Below are 18694 nucleotides of genomic sequence, written 5' to 3' on the forward strand. Positions count from 1 at the left end.
TGATTTACTGACCGTCAACACCAGCTGAACATGTTTCTGAAGAGACAGAAGTTGGTTTATGCGTTATTAAGAACAGCTCAGTGATAAAATGTCAAAATTGTGAAAATCAAGTTTTTACAACAGGCACATAAATGTCATATGTAAGTTAGATGATGAGCTGCTACACGCTCTGATTCTCAGCGACGGTCACATCTATGAGAGGAATTTGTCTTCGTTGGTGAGGAAGTTAGAGTCCTGGAAGCTAAACCTATAAAATCCTTTCAATAATCGATTAAAATCATGAATCGTCCCCAAACTCTAAGTTCCATAAAGGAGAACAGCTGCTATGTTTTGTCCTGAACGGTGGGGATCTCTGTCTCTCACAGCAGCAGCTCTCTGCACATGAAGTGTTGTAAAGTAGTGCAGTGTGTGTTGGTTGGTTGGTTTGTTTAGTTAATCCACTAAAACTCATGAAGTTGTTCCATCCAAAATGCGCTCAGTTACTGTACGACTCTACTGTAACTCCAGTGAGTTCAGTGCTGCTTGAAAGTCTGTGAACCCTTTAGATTTTGCTCTATTTCTGCATAAATGTGACCTAAAACATGATCAGATCTTCATGCAAGTCTTAAAACTAGATAAAGAATAAAATTATTAAATTATTTATTGAAGAAAATGATCCAATGTTACATATTTGTGTGCGTGAACCTCTAGGATTATCAGTTCATTTGAAGGGGGAAATTAGAGTCGGGTGTTTCAATCAATGGGATGATAATCAGGTGTGAGTCTGGGAGGCCCTGCCTTATTTAAAGAAGAGAAATCTGAGCTTCACAACACAGGTTTGTGGAAGTGTTTCATGGCCCAAACAAAGAAGATTTCTTTCTTTTTTTCTTTTGGACCTTAGAAGAAGAAAAGTTGTTGATGCTCATCAGGTTGGAAAGGGTTATAAAACCATTTCTAAAGAGTTTGGACTCCACCAGTCGACTGTCAGGCAGATCAAATACAAATAGAGGACATCCAACACCATTGTTACCCTCCCCAGGAGGTCGACCAACAAAGATCACACCAAGAGCAGGCGCGTCATAGTCTGGGTCCCAGGGTAACTTCTAGGAAACTAAAGGTCTCTCTTGCAGTGGCTACAGGCGATGTTAATGAGTCCACCATCAGCAGGGCAGAGTTGCAAGGAAAAAAAGTCACTTCTCTCCAAACAGAACATTGCTGCCGTCTACGGTTCACTAAAGACCACGTGGATAACCCAGAAGATCATTGGAAGGATGTTCTGTGGATGGATCCAAAAACCAAAATCGAACTTTTTGGCTTGAATGAGAAGCTTTATGTTTGGCGATGAGCAAACAATGCATTCCAGCATAAGAACTTTAACCCATCTGTGAAACATGGTGGTGGTTGTATCATGGTTTGCTTTGCTGCCTCTGAACCAGGACGGCTCGCAATCATTGATGGAGCTACGAGTTCTGAGTCGTACCAACAGATAATACAAGAAAATGTTACACATATTACCATAAAAAGAAATAACCATACAGATGGATTTGTATTCACGCCCTCATCTGAATATTGTTTATTTGTGAAATAATGAAGAGAAACACAGTACAGAGAATACAAACATGAGACATCTTCATATTTAACTGACAGCTGCTTAATTTATCAATTAAACATATTTCAGAAAAAGTGAATTTAACTCTCAATAAAAAGTGAAAATCTACAAACTTTCTGCCCAAAACATCCTGAAACATCCTGTCTCACTGCAATATATACATCCACAACTGGTTTAATGTCATAATTATGGCTTATTTTGCATGTTTATGTTCAAGAACTGTTGTTTATTTGCTGATGGTGTTAAATAAGATGACAGTGCAGTAGAGACAAGCAGAGAGAGGAAACTGAAGAGCTCATTTATTTTATTTTTCCACCGGTATGTGTTGAGTAATTTGAGGACTCGTAATGACATCAATCACTGTTACTGAAAATGTTTTGCAGCGGAGAGTCTGCACAAACATTGTTATCAAAAATGACCTCCACCCACTCCCACCTCTGCTGCTAAAATCACATTTAAAGGACCAGTCAGACAGTTTCTGACCATATCAATTTTAGGTTTGTTGATATTTGTAGTTGACGAGCATGAAAGATGACTTATCATCGCTGGAATATAGATCAATACATCAAAGTCTACAGATATTTCTGATGTAAACAACATGAATTATATTTATTACTTCTCTCTCATTATGTCTCAGATTCAATTCTAATTATTTTGTCAGCAGTTAAGCAGAGCTGCAGTGATTAATATATATAAAGAGAAAATTAATCAGTAGCTTTTGATAATCGATTAATCGTATTGAGTCATTTTTCTTTTCAGAAAAAAAATCTAAATTCTCTGATTCCAGTTTGTTAAATGTGAATATTTTCTGGTTTCTTTAGTCTCTCTGACAGTAAACTGAAGATCTTTGTGGCAGACGTCATGTTGGGAAACACTGATCAACATTTTTCTCCATTTTCTGACATTTAAACATCAACATTAAATGGCTTATTGATAAATCGATAAAATAATTGACAGTATAATCAATAATGAAAATTATTAGTTGCAGCGTTATGTTTGTCAGGTTGAGTAGCAGGAGTGGACTCAATTGCAGAGGCCGGGATGCAGATTTGATGAAAATCTCCTTTAATCATGGATGGTCAAGACCAGGCAAACAGAGCTGAACAGAACTAGCAGACGAAACAAAACAACTGATCCAACAAAGACTCAACTCAAAACCAGACCTTAATACAGACTAAACTAATCAGGGAATGGGGAACAGGTGACGAGACACAAGGGCAGGCTGGGAGTGATTGGCTGAGGGAAACACAGGAAACAGGGCAGGTGAGGAGGAGCACATGAACGCACAAGGGAAACACAGCAACAAAACCAAATCCACCCATCCAAGAACCACCATGAACCCAAACTCAAATACACAACACGCCAGGCCAAACAACAAAAGGCAGTCCAAACCCACCACCCAACTACAACAACCCACATAACCAGAAGGACTAAACAGAAGTGCAAACCAGGAAACCCCAAAGAACACAAAAACACACAAAGTCCAGGCAGGGTGTGACAATGTTTTAGTTATTACTTGTTTTATTTGTCTATTAAATGTCAGAAAATAGTGAAAAATGCCCATTAAGCCTGTAATTCCCTAAAGTCAAAGGTCAGTTGTCTTGTTTTGTTTGCCCAACAGTCCCAAACCCAAAGATATCGTGCTTACTATCATTTATGACAAAGGACAGCATTAAAACATCACATTTACAAAGCTGAAATCAACAAATATTTGTCATTATTGCTTAAGAAACTACCAAAAATGTTTAATTGGTTTCAAATAGTTGCTAATTTTATTTTCTGTTGATGGATTTTGAAGAGCAACAAGCAAACCAGCATCTAACAGGTCCGAAGTGACATCTGCAGGTACGTTTACCTGCTGTTTAATGTGCTGCAGCTAGGCAGCTAATTAGCTATCTAGCTGCTAACTGATGTTAGCGGTGCACTTTTCCCTGGTGAATGTTTGTTTGGTGGCTCGTTCAACAAGCTGCAGGAAGAGACATGTTCATGTTAGTAAGTTAGAGAAGAAGGAGACTTTAGCAGGAAGCTAATGTTGGTTGTTGTGTAGCAGGATGCAGTCAGGCTCAGTGTGACCGTCGGCTCTGCAGATGATAGAACAACACGTCATCACTTTATACAAAGATTTGATTTGCTGTGTGGAAATAAGGACTCCCACTATGTCAGTGGATGATGAGGATGAAGTATGCTGCACCATCATGAAACCGACAAGTTTACGATACAAATTTCTCAAAGGAGAAAACAGGACAAGTGATTTACAGAGCAGATATGTTGCTGTAGGACATTAAAACTTTGCAATTGGACTTTGAGTAAAGGATCTGAGTAGTTCTTCACTGCTGGTTAACCATCAGCAGCACACGTTAGTATCCATGTTTCTGCTGAGTGGTTACTGTCAGTCAGTCTCACACTGTTTAGCTGCGAGGCCACATCTCATACATTTGTCCTCCAGTTGCCTCCACTCCTCTTTTTGATTTTTTTATATTTCTGGGAGGGTTCTAGCAGAGTTTTAGGGTGGATTCAATCTTTAAAAGCATCACAAATCCTGAGTAACTCAGATGTAGTTGTCGTCCAGTGTTTAGAGACCCGTCAGTCACTCTGAGAGCGATGTGAGGCTGCAGTCTTTTGTTTTGGTGGTTTTAATATCTGTCATCTGAACCTGAGAGCTCCTTCTGTTCCCTGTGATTGAGTATCTGCTCCGTCTGTCCGCTCCATCTGCTGCCTCTAGTTTGAGGGATGTGGTGTCACTTTCACACAGCGACAGAAAACACAAACACACCTCGTCCAGAGTGTTAGCCATCAGGCTCATATAAACAGCTGGACATCCTCCGTCATCTGGATTTGCTCTTTCTGGATGATTAAAATACAGTAAACACCTCAAGAAGGAATATAACGTGGAGTCATATGAACAGTTTTAACACACTGAACAAAAACTGTTTGTATTAGAAGATGTTTGATCAGACTTAAAGTTTGTACATGGCTAAAGGGTGCAAGTGACTTCCTGTAATCAGAGGCATGAGACCATTAAATCCCCCAAAACAAAACCATGAATACATTTACAGAAGTATATACAGATATTCTATTAAACAGATATTAATATGGCAATACCAAAACAACTTCCAACCACCATAGACCACAAAAAATACACAGGACATCTATGTGAAAGGTACCGTTATAAGAGTAGCGTACTTCCGGTAAAGAAAAGGTTAGCAGGAAGTTGTCAGTCTGACAGTAAATGTACAGCACAGGATACAGTGTGTCAGTCAATAAATGCTGCAGCTTCTCAAGACCAAGAAAAGTCACGGTTGTCAAAGGGGGTTAGCCCTGAAGTTAGCGACAATGGGTTAGCCTAACCTCACCTGGCTCACCAGGTGGACCAGCAATTCTCATTTTAGTGTCAATCTCAGCCACTCTTTAACAGAGAAGGTAGAAATGTCTGACTGCTGAGTGTCACCAACCCCCCTCCAGCAGCTCCAAAGCAGTTAACCCAGGGGAAACACTGTTTATGGTTTTATTTTGGGGGATTTAATGTTGTCATGTTCTCTGTGAGGCAGCAAGTCACTTGGTGCACCTGTTGCTAATAAAGTTGATTGAGACACATTGTTGGCGTAAAGTTAGAAAGGACCAAACCATGAAACTGTTACCCCATTCACAGCTGGTATTAACATATTATCTGTATCTGGATCGAGATCCAGACAAACACATGTTCATGCAGGTGTAAATGCAGTCAGAGCGCATTGTGATCAGATCTAGCTCTGCCTCTTCCTGCCAGATAAAGCGAGTCCTGTAAAAACTACAAGTAGCAGCAGCAGCTAGAAGTCTTCCCTCGAAAACATGATTTTAGAAATGAATGACGTCTGTTTGTGGCATCATGGTTTGTTTGACCTGGAACGTGACATGTTTGTGGGATGTCATTATCCAGATCACATGTTAACAGCAGGTGTGAACCAGCCTGAAGGACTGAAGAAGGCAGATCAGACTTTTCTGTGCTTTGACTTTGGTTTTAGGTTGAAGGCGCCTCTGATCAGCAGGTGGATCAATAAAACATGTCGTTTCTGGTTCCTCGTGCAGGTTCTGCAGCTTCTTAAACGCTCTCAGTTTCCTACAAGTGTTTAGGAGACACTTGTTAATCTGCCATCATTTCTAAGAGCCTCCTCAGTGAAGATGCTTTTGGTTTCCTACCTGATGTCTCCTGAAGGTGACTGCGATCTCTGCAGTTTGAATCCAGTGAAGCTTGTCAGTGTTGTACAGATTTAGAGGCCTGTCTGCGGCCTCTTGGTTAGCAGTTGTTTCCTCAGCGACGTGATGAGGCCTGACACGCTGCAGGCTGGTGTGGTGGACTTCCTCACTGAAATATTAAGTGTGCTGTCAGATCGGCTGGACTCGTGTCCTCCCTGCTGTCTGCTGCGGTCTGCACACATCCAGCTGCTCAGCAGGACGGCTGATTCAACCTGAAAGCTCTGCGCACTCATATTTTAACACATCTCATAACAATAACAACATGTATCTGAGGCCTGTAACTGTGGACCTGAGTGTTCAGATTATCTCATACATTCACTTTGAATGGAAAACCCCCAAATTACCTCAAGATTTTCTCCTTTAAATATGTAATTTCACTTCTTCAGCTGTGGTTCAGTTAGTTTTTCTGTCTTATTTTCAGAGTCCTCAGAGATTTGATCCTTATTCTTTTAGGTTGTAAGTCTGATCTTCATTTTAGTGCCACAATCAGGACAAAATGTCTCGTTGACACCTTGGTCCAGATGTTGTCCCTGTATTTAAAATCTCTGCTGTTCTGGGACTAAGCAGGTTTCAGTCTGTGTTCGACTGTCGGTGAGCAAACCGTCAAGTTACATTTGTGCTACAGAACCAAAACAATCATTCAGATGTAGTTTGTTTCTGTTTGTGATGATGCATTTCAGCACAAACACACACAGTTCATCCAGATTCATCCTTTTCTTTAACTTTTGAATCAAATGTCCTTTTTTACTCCATCAGTGTGTTTACCTTCACTTCAGTAACCAGGTCACAGTCGGCTCTCTAGAAGGCAGATTTCTTAAATGTCATGTAAACGAGAAACCTGGTATCTGTAGAGAGGTAGAGGATCACAGAAACCGAGTTTCTGTAGAGGGGTAGAGGATCACAGAAACCCGGTTTCTGTAGAGGGGTAGAGGATCACAGAAACCCGGTTTCTGTAGAGGGGTAGGGGATCACAGAAACCGAGTTTCTATAGAGGGTTAGGGGATCACAGGTGGATCTCTCCTGCAGAATGCAGATTTCTCTGCCATTAATACACGTAACCAAACACATGTGAATAACAACAGACTGCGGCTGGAGATGCAACCTCGTATTAATAAAAATTGCATCCAAAGTCCGACTAAAACTGAAAGTAAAACAAAGTAGTGAGTCTGAATAAGTTGGTTTGTGAGGACGAGCTCCTCTCGGACAGACACAGTCAGGAAGCAGCGTCTTCCGTCACTAATACGGTGAAAATCAGTGAGCCACGCTTCCAGAATGAGGTCAGTGTAGAGGAGAAACCTGGTTTGTGATCTGACAGACTAACAGTAACCAGGTTACTACAGTGAATATAAATGTTCCCCGGTTACCCACCTAACCTGGTTTCTCTGAGTAACCTGGTTAACATCCTGTTTCCTGTTTCTCCTTCACTTCTGTCTCCTCGTCCCTTCATTCACTGTCTGGAAACATAAATACAAGCGATCCTTGAATTTCCAGGAAATATATATGTAGAAGTCATTTCAGAATCTGAGTTGGTTTAATTGTGTTTATGTGTATGTTCACCACAAACCACTGACCTGAAAGACAGTTAATGTACACAGTTTATAACAGACAGACAGTTTATAACAGACAGTTTATAACAGACAGACAGTTTATAACAGACAGACAGTTTATAACAGACAGACAGTTTATAACAGACAGGCTGCAGCAGACAGACAGGTTGCAGCAGCAGACAGGCTGCAGCAGACAGGGTGCAGCAGACAGACAGGTTGCAGCAGACAGGCTGCAGCAGACAGACAGGTTGCAGCAGACAGGCTGCAGCAGACAGACAGGTTGTTGAGGTTTTCCAGACGTCTGCAGGTAAAAGCTTCTCGTCACTGAGCTGAAGGATGAAGAGCTTTAATGTTGATAATTCTTCTTGTTCATCGGAAGCTGCTGTCGTGTCACATCAGGATCTACAGTCTCTTATTCTCACTCTGAAGCCTGAAATCACCTCTGACACCAGATTACAGCTTCATTCATTTGTGACTTTAAATCACAACAAATAAAAAATAACTTTTAGATCTTTTACTAAACCGGTGCAGTGAAATATTCCCAGAAATCAGATCTAGAGGTCACCAGATGTCCAGTTAAAGTAAACTTCTGACCCAGTTATACTTCCTGCTCTGACAGTTTGTCCCTCTGGGGCTCCTGTACAGAAACTGTACTGAGTCTGGTTTCATATTTAGATTCATGAAGAACAGTGAAGGAAGCTGAGTGTTGGATTAACCTTCCTCCTCCTCCTCCTCCTCGTCAGCCTCTTGGCCCACAAAGTGTCTGAGAGCCGCTGGAAGCTGATGGAAAGCGGTTGCTATGACAGCGAGCATCCTGGATCCAGGATGAGAGTTTGGGTCATTAACGTGGCGAGTGTGAGTGTTGTGATACCGAGTGTGACGTCAGGACGGGATCTGAGAGGAAGAACAGAAATAGCTGGTCCATTTCTCTCCGAGAGACCAAACTCCTGCTCACCACCTCAGAGAGAAACTGGATTTTATTATCGTTGAAAAGTCTTGAAAAGCTTTGAAATCAGTTTCCCTTTTTTTTTTTTTTTTTTTTCAAAAAAAAAGTCTTGAATTGAATGTACAAAAATCTCAAATATTTCCTTTCATCTGAAAATCCAAATGTTCAACTGTTTAGCTCAATATCCAGTGATATTCTCAGATCATTTAACTAGAATTTAAAACAGCTAAAAACAGAATATTCTGCATTTTATTTGCTAATTTAACTAATAACTGAATATCAACATTGCTTCAATCATTTGTTTGTTCATTTATTTATTTGCACTTTATCAAAATACAAGATAAAATATAAAAAGTCAGATAATAAATGAATCAGATTACATAAGGAAAGATTCATACAATTATTGTAGACATCGTGTGTCTCCACTAAAAGAGAATCAAGTTTCTCCACGACATCATATTTCAGAAGCAAAATATCTACAATCAACATTCATGAGCTCATCTGTGCAAACCAGAATCTATGATATTGTTCAAAATAGAAAAGTACTAAAAGGTCTAAAACTGGACGATTTGAATCAGGAACTCTGATCTGAACCTGACGTCACAACCTGGCTCTAGAGTGTGTGACAAAAGAGGAAACCACACAGCGTCCTTAAATAATGCAGTAAAGTGTGTCAGCATGTGTGAAACATAAAGCAGCATCAGTCGGCAGGTCGGGGGAGGCCGAGGGGATCCTGCAGGTCTGATTTATAGCCTCCTGAGCCCAGACTGCTCAGGTGTGTTTCATCTCCACTCATCAACTTCCTGGAATGAAGGGAAAAACCGCCAACAAGGACTGAGGAGACGGGCGAACCCTGAGGCAGTATTTTAGTGTTTGACGCTTTGTGATCTCACTGCTTCAGACACGTTTCGGTCTGTTTTACTGCACGGAAACATCTGAACCTGAAGATTAATATAAACATCATAAACACTTCCCCTGCAGTGAGCCTCAGACCTGGTCCTCGTCCTGGACCCGGACCTGCTGGTGCTGCCTCAGCGTTAGCTCTGCAGTGACCGGACTAAAGGTCGCAGTGATCCTGACAGTCAGCTCCGCAGCAGTCAGAGAGGATGACAGCAGGTTTCTGCTGCTGGTGGACGGCTCGGTATTGATCCGGTGACCCCCGGGTCCATACTGCTGACAGGCTGAGAGGGGAGGGGGGGGGGGGGGGGCTGAGTCAGTCTGCATTGATGAGCTGAGGAGACACCAACAGTTAAAAGGTCGATAAACAGAGAGACACTTGTGACCAACCACAGAGGAGCTCTGGTGCAAACGCAGTAACCATCTTTGTTTTAATCTACAAAACGATTTATTATAAAAGATCATGACTGTCGCACCGGGAGCTGAGACTTTGCTTTGATTATGAGCTGGAAAGAAGGAAAAGACATTCTGGCAGGATGTCAGTTGAGCCTTATAATGCTGCAGAACACATTTAAAACTGGCGTGTTTTAGACGTGTTTGTGATGTAAGAAGTGTGAAGTGTTGCCTGATGTATGTTTGTTATTTGAAAGTCCACCGATGACGTCTTTTTACCGACGTCGTCCTCATTTTTTAAACCTTTATTTGTCCGAGGAAGCTTCACTGTCCTCTCACATGCTCATATGGTGTTTCAATTCAATTCAATCAATCAATCAAACTTTATTTATATAGCACCTTTCATACAAGTCAAATGCAATTCAAAGTGATTGACAAACACACAGGATGGTCAATACGGAGACTAAAGTAAAAATAAAATAAATAAATAAATGAACAACAGATAATAATAATAATTAGAAATAAAAATATCTAATGAGACACTACATAAAAGCCAGGTTAAACCGACGGGTTTTAGTGCACATTTAGAAAATATCCCCTCAGATGTTCTGGAGGCTGAAAACAGAAGTTTTCCTTCTGCTTTCTGGAACAAGCTGAAAGAGAAGAACCAGATGATCAAAGAAACACATTTCTGATAGATAGTCAAGGTCATGTAGTGTCCTATAAACCAATAGAAGAATTTAAAAGTCAATGTGAAAACTAACAGCATGAAGAGCGTTTCAATAATGCAGCCTGATGGTTATGAAAGTGTTAAACGTTTCATAACCATCATTCAGATAAACATCTAAAAACAATTTCCATTAATACAAACATGTTACAGCTTAAACGTTCACATTCACTTTTTTCTGTTGGAGAACATGATGCAAAATGTTTTTCACAGACCAAATACACTTTATTGTTTTTAGGCCTTCGAACTTAAACTGGGTAACGTTTAAAAAATGACAATACCAGTACCAATACCAGTACCCTTAAAGATATACCGATACCAGTAGAGTACTTCATATGATACTTTTTTTCTACTTCATTCGATACTCAAGAATACATTTTGAAAGTGTTCAAATTATTGAAATATTTATTAAATCACTGTACAAAACTGTACAACAAAGTATCATCACCGCAGCCTGTATGGGTTGTAGCTGCTGTGGTAGCGAGCCAATCACACGTCACATTAAATTGAGGAAAGCATGTGGTGATTGGCTGCTAGCAAAACCATACAAATATTAATTTTTTTTCTAGATCTGGGTATAAAAAGGATCAAATGCAGGTATCGTTTGACTGGAGAAGTTTTGATACTACTTGGTGCTGGGTTATTTTGATTGATACCTTCAAGGTACCGATACGCAGCCGTAACGTTAATACTGTGTTGTTTTTTTGGTCATTTTCGCGGAAGCTGGAGAGCAGCAGCTGCTTCTGAGGCGACAAACAGGATCCAAAATACAAAATACAAAACATAAAAACAGTATTTGTTAAAATAAAGTGTTGCAGTCAGCATGAAGTTCAATGGAAAGTGAACATTTTGGTCTTAGACCTTCGTTCTGTGCACCTCTCAGGTGTGCATGAGACACTTAAACACTTAATTGGACATTATGTACATCATTTGGAAGAAGTGTATCACTTCTGGCATGAAGTGTAAAACATTATTGAATATTAATGTCATAATTATGAGACATAAAGTTTGTTAAGTGGGATGAATTAGTATGTATAATTCACACAACGTCTAGACATTGACAACTGAATGTTCAGGTATCTTCTGATTCCTGACACCAAATGAAACTGCTTCCTTCCTGTTTGCAGCTCTGCTGTACGCCACCATCTTCGGTAACGTCACCACCATCTTCCAGCAGATGTACGCCAACACCAACCGCTACCACGAGATGCTCAACAGCGTGCGAGACTTCCTCAAACTCTACCAGGTCCCCAAAGGCCTGAGCGAGCGAGTGATGGACTACATCGTGTCCACCTGGTCCATGTCCAGAGGCATCGACACCGACAAGGTAACAGCTCAGTCTCTCCACAGAGGAGACGCAGTCTGAGTCAAATGTTACGGACAGTTTGAGTTCACGAACGAAGGTTTTGTCTTTCTCAAGTAATATTTGGACCCTTTTTTGCCTTAAATGAATTGTATACAGTCTCACCAAAGATCCTTTGCTGAAGTAAAAGTACCAGTATGTAAAAGTACTCCATTACAAGTAAAAGTCCTGCATGACAATCCTACTAAAGTAAAAGTACATAAGTATTATGAGCTTGATGTAGTTAAAGTATTGCAGTAAAAGTACATAAGTATTATGAGCTTGATGTAGTTAAAGTATTGCAGTAAAAGTACATAAGTATTATGAGCTTGATGTAGTTAAAGTATTGCAGTAAAAGTACATAAGTATTATGAGCTTGATGTAGTTAAAGTATTGCAGTAAAAGTAGTGGTTTGGTCCCTCTGACTGATATATTATTATATATGACATCATTAGATTATTAATAGTGAAGCATCAGTGTTAGAGCAGCATGTTACTGTTGTAGCTGCTGGAGGTGGAGCTAGTTTACACTACTTTATATACAGTTAGCTAGTTTAGTCCAGTGGTTCCCAACCTAGGGGTCGGGCCCCTCCAAAGGGTCAGCAGATAAATCTGAGGGGTGGTGAGATGATTAATGGGAGAGGAAAGAAGAAAAAACAAAGTTCTGATACACAAATCTGTTTTCAGTTTTTGGACTTTTTCTCTAATCTTTGATTTTTGCTGAAATATTGGATCATTTGAACATTTATTGAAATGAAAGCATGTGAGAAGTTTAGAGGGAAAAATCACTATTTGGTGGAGCTGTTAACAACTCTTAGACATGTGAAATGTGACCCCGACTACACACTGCTTTTTGTAAGACGTCAAAAGCCAAAAAGGTTGGAAACCACTGGTTTCATCTTTAACAATGTGTTGTATTTTAAAAGCTTGTTATATTATCCATTGTGTCAAATCTTCATCTGAAAAGTAACTAAAGCTGTCAAATAAATGTAGTGGAGTAGAAAGTACAATATTTCCCTCTGAAATGTAGAAAGTAGCATCACATGGAAATACTCAAGTAAAGTACAAGTACCTCAACATTGTACTTAAATACAGTACTTGAGTAAATGTACTTAGTTACTTTCCACCGCTGCCAGCCAGACTGAAACCACAGTAACCATAACAACACATCAGTGAGGAGCTGGTATCTGACTGACCTTTGTGTCTACAGGTGCTGCAGATTTGTCCAAAGGACATGCGAGCGGATATCTGCGTCCACCTCAACAGGAAGGTGTTTAAGGAACACCCGGCGTTTCGGCTGGCGAGTGACGGCTGCCTGCGAGCCCTCGCCATGGAGTTCCAGACCATCCACTGCGCGCCGGGCGACCTCATCTACCACGCCGGAGAGAGCGTGGACAGCCTCTGCTTCGTAGTGTCGGGGTCACTGGAGGTCATCCAGGACGACGAGGTGGTGGCCATTTTAGGTGAGCGGGTTCGATTCTTAATGTGGCTATAATCATGCGTTGGTTGTGGCTCGTAGTGATGAACCTACAGAGAATTATCAGACTCTGCAGAGACTTGCTAACAAGTTCAACATATCATACGGAGCTTCTTCCTCCTTGACGTTCTCAGCCGTCAATCCTATGTAGACCAATCAAAATACATATAAAATGTCACAGGACAGCGTACAAGGCAGCGTTTCAAACGTGGGATGCAGTGAATGGGCACCAAAGAGTACTAATGTAGCGCTTACAGCAGCTACGTTGTATTGATTTTACTTACCTGTGCTCTTGTAGAAATGTCCGAATTACTGTTACTGAAACAGTAAATCAGCTGTCAACCCACAACATGATCAACCAACCTCCCCCCCCCCCCCCTTTGTTGCCCTCCATGTTTGTTGAAGACAGGTTCACTCACCTGTTCCCTTTTTTTATAGTGCTTACGCCTGATTGATGAGTTTACAATTAAGGACCTAAGTGATTGGTTCATAGCTGAGACACCAACAGTTAAAATGTCGATAAACAGAGAGACACTTGTGACCAACCACAGAGGAGCTCTGGTGCAAACGCAGTAACCGTCTTTGTTTTAATCTACAAAACGATTTATTATAAAAGATCATTACTGTCGCACCGGGAGCTGAGACTTTGCTTTGATTATGAGCTGGAAAATCTATAAACTATCAACATTCTGGCAGGATGTCAGTTGAGCCTTATAATGCTGCAGAACACATTTAAAACTGGCGTGTTTTAGACGTGTTTGTGATGTTAGAAGCGTGAAGTGTTGCCTGATGTATGTTTGTTATTTGAAAGTCCACTGATGACGTCTTTTTACCGACGTTGTCCTCATTTTTTAAACCTTTATTTGTCCGAGGAAGCTTCACTGTCCTCTCACATGCTCATATGGTGTTTCAATTCAATTCAATCAATCAATCAAACTTTATTTATATAGCACCTTTCATACAAGTCAAATGCAATTCAAAGTGATTGACAAACGCACAGGATGGTCAATACGGAGACTAAAGCACAACAAGGTGATGTGTAAAATGTAACAACAGATAATAACAATTAAAAATATTTAATAAGATCTATTTTAAAAGAATGAGTTGATTATGAGACGCTACATAAAGTAAAAAGCTGCTGTACATTAAAGAGTTTATGATTAAGGACCTAAGTGATTGGTTCATAGCAGAACCTTGACATCATGTGACTGTAGATTTTTGTGAGAACGAGCTCACAGTTGTGCAGATGTGTGCTGATGTTTTTCTCCTCTCTAGTGTCGGGTTTCACTAACTTGTGTTTATTTTTAATTTTAGTGTGTAAAACTGTAAACAGACTCTTTTGTCCAGCTGCCAACGGTGTCCGTCAGCACTCAGAGTCTCATTTAGAGCATCAGTGTTTCATGTTTGACCTTCTGCAGGAAGTTTTGATAAAGTTTCCTCTTCAGGTTCGTCTCCTGTCAGAACGGCTTCCGTCTCTTTTTAATCCAACACTCAGTTTAAACTTGTATAACAGGATTCTCCCTTAAAGATGAAGCTCCGCTGATGACGTATCCTCCCTTCATCAGAGTTCATCTAAATATTTTCATTATACTTTAATCCAGAATAATGATGATGTCTGTTGGAAATACGAAGCCAAATGTTCAAGTTATTTTTCAAACTGGTTTTTCAGTCTGATCAGTTAAAAGGAAACAAACAGAGAAAAGATCAATATACAACCATTAAAACATATATTATTATATTATATTATATTATATTATATTATATTATACGCCTGCTGTCCAAACACTGTGATAAATCAATGTGTAAAATCACAAACACACCAGAGGAGTCTAAAGAATCCGTCCACTGTTTGTTCCACTACATATTTTTAACAACTTCCTCATTTTCTTTATTTCTGAACAGAAGTTCAGTTCCTCTCTGTCTCAGTCACAGCAACAGCGAAGGTGTCTTTCATTAAATGAAGGAGGTTTCCTGTTCGAAACTGCAGAACCTTCTGGTCTTCTCTCAGGTTTATAAATGAAGTGTCGCTGTGTTTGAGTCTGGAAGTGAAAAGGAGAAGTGAAAATGTGTTTTTTTTTTTTTGCTGCTGCCAGCTGCCACCTCCACCTCCCTCCCTCTCTCTCCGGAGGAAACACCTGAGCTCTGAAACACAAACACTGAACCCTGCAGAGTCACCTGCCACTCACAGAAAAAGACGCTGCGCTGCTCCCTCAGCACATCAAACCAGAAACTAAACGTGTTTGCTCTTTCCATCAGCATGTGAAGGAATCACGCTCCAGGCTGCTCGTTAGCAAAAGCTTCATTTTTATGCATGAAGTGTTTTTTTTTTTTTCTGAAACATGCTGTCTGGGTGTTTTTGGGGGGCTGAAGGAGGGAGAGCGACCAGCGGAGTGAAAGATGATGGAGGAAGCTGTCGAGGCGGAGCACGGCTCAACAAACAGCTGTCAGAGTCATTATGCAATTCATCAAAACCTCTGAGCTCTTTAACCTCTGCCTGATATTCAGAAGATGCTCTGCAGACTGAAACACGGCTTCCTGTTTGCATAAAATGTCAGTGTTTGTCTGACTAAATTATCTCATATATATATATATATATATATATTTATATATATATGTTGGATGGATTAATATGAACTTCACTCCTCCTCTGACTCTTCATCGAGCACCACATGTTTAAATTTAAAAATAATGAATGAATTTCTGTCTGCCTCATCTGTGCTTCATGTGCTAACATGCTAATGCTAATAATACATATTGCTGCTAAAATGCTAAACATGAGGATGTCACACTAAACTTAAGCTGCGTCCCAAATCCAGACTCCATAAGACGTCAGCTCCAACACGTACGGATGGATCTGAGAAGTTGACATTTGGAGTAAAGAAGGAGAAAAAGAAGTGAAATCCTGCTACTATAGTTTGTTTACGTAGCCTCCGGAGCCGGAGGAAGCTTCCTGAAGCTGACCAATCAGAACAGAGTGGGCTCATCAGGAGGCGGGGCCTTAAAGAGACAGGAGCTAAAACGGCCTGTTTCAGACAGAGGCTGAACTGAGGGGCTGCTTAAAGGACCAGTAGAAGATAAATAAGGAGTTTTTAACTGGAAATCATGCAAAGATATTCCAGTAGAGCCCCAGAATATAAATATAGAGCTGGAAAAAACTAAATGCAGCTCAAATGCTTCAAAAATTAAAAAAGAAGAGAGAGTAGAATTAAACAATAGTTAAAATATAAAGGACCCAGCTGCCAGTTTTCTTTATTTTTCTTCTATAACGGAGGAATCAGATATATCAGCTTTGATACACACACAATACTTGTTAGTAGATCAGTTCATTGTTGGTTTGGATCCAAACATGAGATTTGTTGACAAGAAGATAAATATAGAAAACAGCCAGAATGACCTTTTTAGTAAAACTGACTAATACAGCCACAAAATCCTGAATCACAAATTTGCCTCAAAGAGTTTTACAATCTGTGCAGCGTCAGATATCGAGTCGATGAGGAAAAAACTCCCCAAAACAGCTTTTAACAAGGAAAACATGGGAGAAACCTCAGTAAGAGCAGGAGGAGGAATCTCATGTGATAAATATGAAGCTACAGTCAGCAGACGGTTAGCTTAGCTTAGCATAAAGACTGGGAACAGGTGGAAACAGCTAGCACCTCTACAGCTGACTGACTTGAGATGCTGGGAGCAGATAAATGGAGCTGACTGCACCTCAGTGACCTTGTTTCTGTCCAGATCATTTCCAGAGGAGTTTTGTTATCAGTGGACTGAATCAGCTTCAGTTCCTGTCAGGATAAATATTTACATTCTCACTGCAGAAACACTCTGAACCGTAGTTTCACATCAATTCAGAGACTATTTAAAGTCCACGTGTTCACCTCAGCTCGGCTTCACATCCTGTTTTTCACATTAATGTTGTTTTTTTTTCTCGGAGCAGCTGCGGTCGACATCATTCTTCACTCTGATCAATGTGTGTTTTTCTCTGCAGAAACTTGGTCTGTTTGCTTCATTAATGACAACGTTCATCATCCTCTGATGATGTGTCCACATGAATCTGTCTTCACCAGAGGGGACAGACGTGTGAGTTCATGGAAGAAACCAAAGACGAGGAAACAAAAAAAACTGATCAGTCAGATGAGATTCAGGCAGATTCCTCAAACAGAAGCTCAGAGGAAGCAACAACACTGTGACGATAGATCAAACTACTGCGATTTAAAAAAACACAACGAGACTGATGTTCAGATGTTAATCTGACTTCAAATAAATGCAGAAAAATCTCATTTATATTTCACTTGATCAGGTTGTTTTCAAGAATTTGTTTTGTTCTTTATTTACAGCTGAAACTAACGATTATCTAATGAGTATTCATTAATCTTCATTTATTTTTTATTATCATTATTTTTAATTGTTTTTTTTTTAATGTTGAACACATACACACACTCATTAACAGCAACAACAACAACTGAAAGGCAAACAAAAGAGAAAAACCCACCCTGAATATAAACGTATTTGTACAGGAATATAATAGAAAATAAATAAATGAATGAAAAACCTTCCAGAGAGACGCAGAAGAGTCTCTGTAGGAACGATCGCGAAGCTTTCCAGAGTCTTAATGATTGATTCTCGAGTGGGAGAAGAGTTCAGATCTGTGATGTCCACATGTCGACTGTAGGGACCGACCATAGACTGTATATAAATATGGACGTAGTTACCGTGACGTCACTCGTTGGTTTCTGAAGAGCGGTTTTGAAGCTCAAAGCGAGCCGCTCCGGCCGTCGCCATCTTGGCAGTGCGTGACGCTGCCTAACTCCCAGCCAATCAAAAATGGGCAAAGAGGCTGAAACAAGCCACCTAGCGGCTGGCGGACCTGTCACTCAAAGCAGCCATGTCCTTCATTATGCAGAACTTTACGGCTTAATAAAACTTAAACGGGTGAGTTATAAAAAAATCACCTCTCGTACAGTTGTCATGAAAGAGGAAATTAGCTACAGAGACCAAAACCGTTGTTTGTACCAGACTGTAAACATGTTTATTTCTGCTGTAAAGTTGGGCATTTTAACATGGGGGTCTATGGGGATTGACTCGCTTTTGGAGCCTCAAGTGGTCGTTCAAGGAACTGCAGTTTTTGGCTTCATTTTACAGCCCTGGAGGTTGCCGCTTGGGACCAACGCAGCAAAATACAGTTTTTTGGGGGGCAGAAATAAAAGAATTGTTAACAGTGATTTGGTGAGTTATGGTTTAATGTGGATGTGATCATGTGACCAAAACAGGTAGATAAACGTAACTTCACGTGTTTTACATTTATTGCAGGTTTGAGCTTTTGGGGAACATTTTTCTGGAGGTGAAAACTGTAAAATAAGAATTTTAACCCCCAGATGATTCATCTTCATTTAATATTTTCTCGATTCATTGATTGATCATTCGGTCTATCCTTCCGTCCTCGGTGACTTCTTCACACGTCTTGTTTTGTCCATCCAAAGATATTCAGTCTACACTGATGCAAAACAGAGAAAAGCAGGAAATCCTCACAAAGGAGAAGCTGGAACCA

General features: G+C 40.3%; 1 protein-coding gene across 6 annotated transcripts in view; it reads left to right on the forward strand.

Annotated features, from left to right (window-relative positions):
- kcnh1b (potassium voltage-gated channel, subfamily H (eag-related), member 1b) overlaps window positions 1-18694 on the forward strand; it is a 64325-nt gene that overhangs the window by 29170 nt on the left and 16461 nt on the right. For all 6 annotated transcript variants that reach the window (XR_006092868.1, XM_042397202.1, XM_042397208.1 and 3 more), the window contains exons 8-9: window positions 11459-11658; window positions 12883-13135. Coding sequence is in view for 5 of the 6 variants with exons in the window: in XM_042397202.1 (XP_042253136.1) it covers window positions 11459-11658; window positions 12883-13135 (453 nt within the window). In the remaining variant the exon portion in view is untranslated. The remainder of the gene's footprint in view (window positions 1-11458; window positions 11659-12882; window positions 13136-18694) is intronic.

The sequence above is a fragment of the Thunnus maccoyii genome, chromosome 2, assembly GCF_910596095.1.
Source record: "Thunnus maccoyii chromosome 2, fThuMac1.1, whole genome shotgun sequence".
Taxonomy (NCBI): domain Eukaryota; kingdom Metazoa; phylum Chordata; class Actinopteri; order Scombriformes; family Scombridae; genus Thunnus; species Thunnus maccoyii.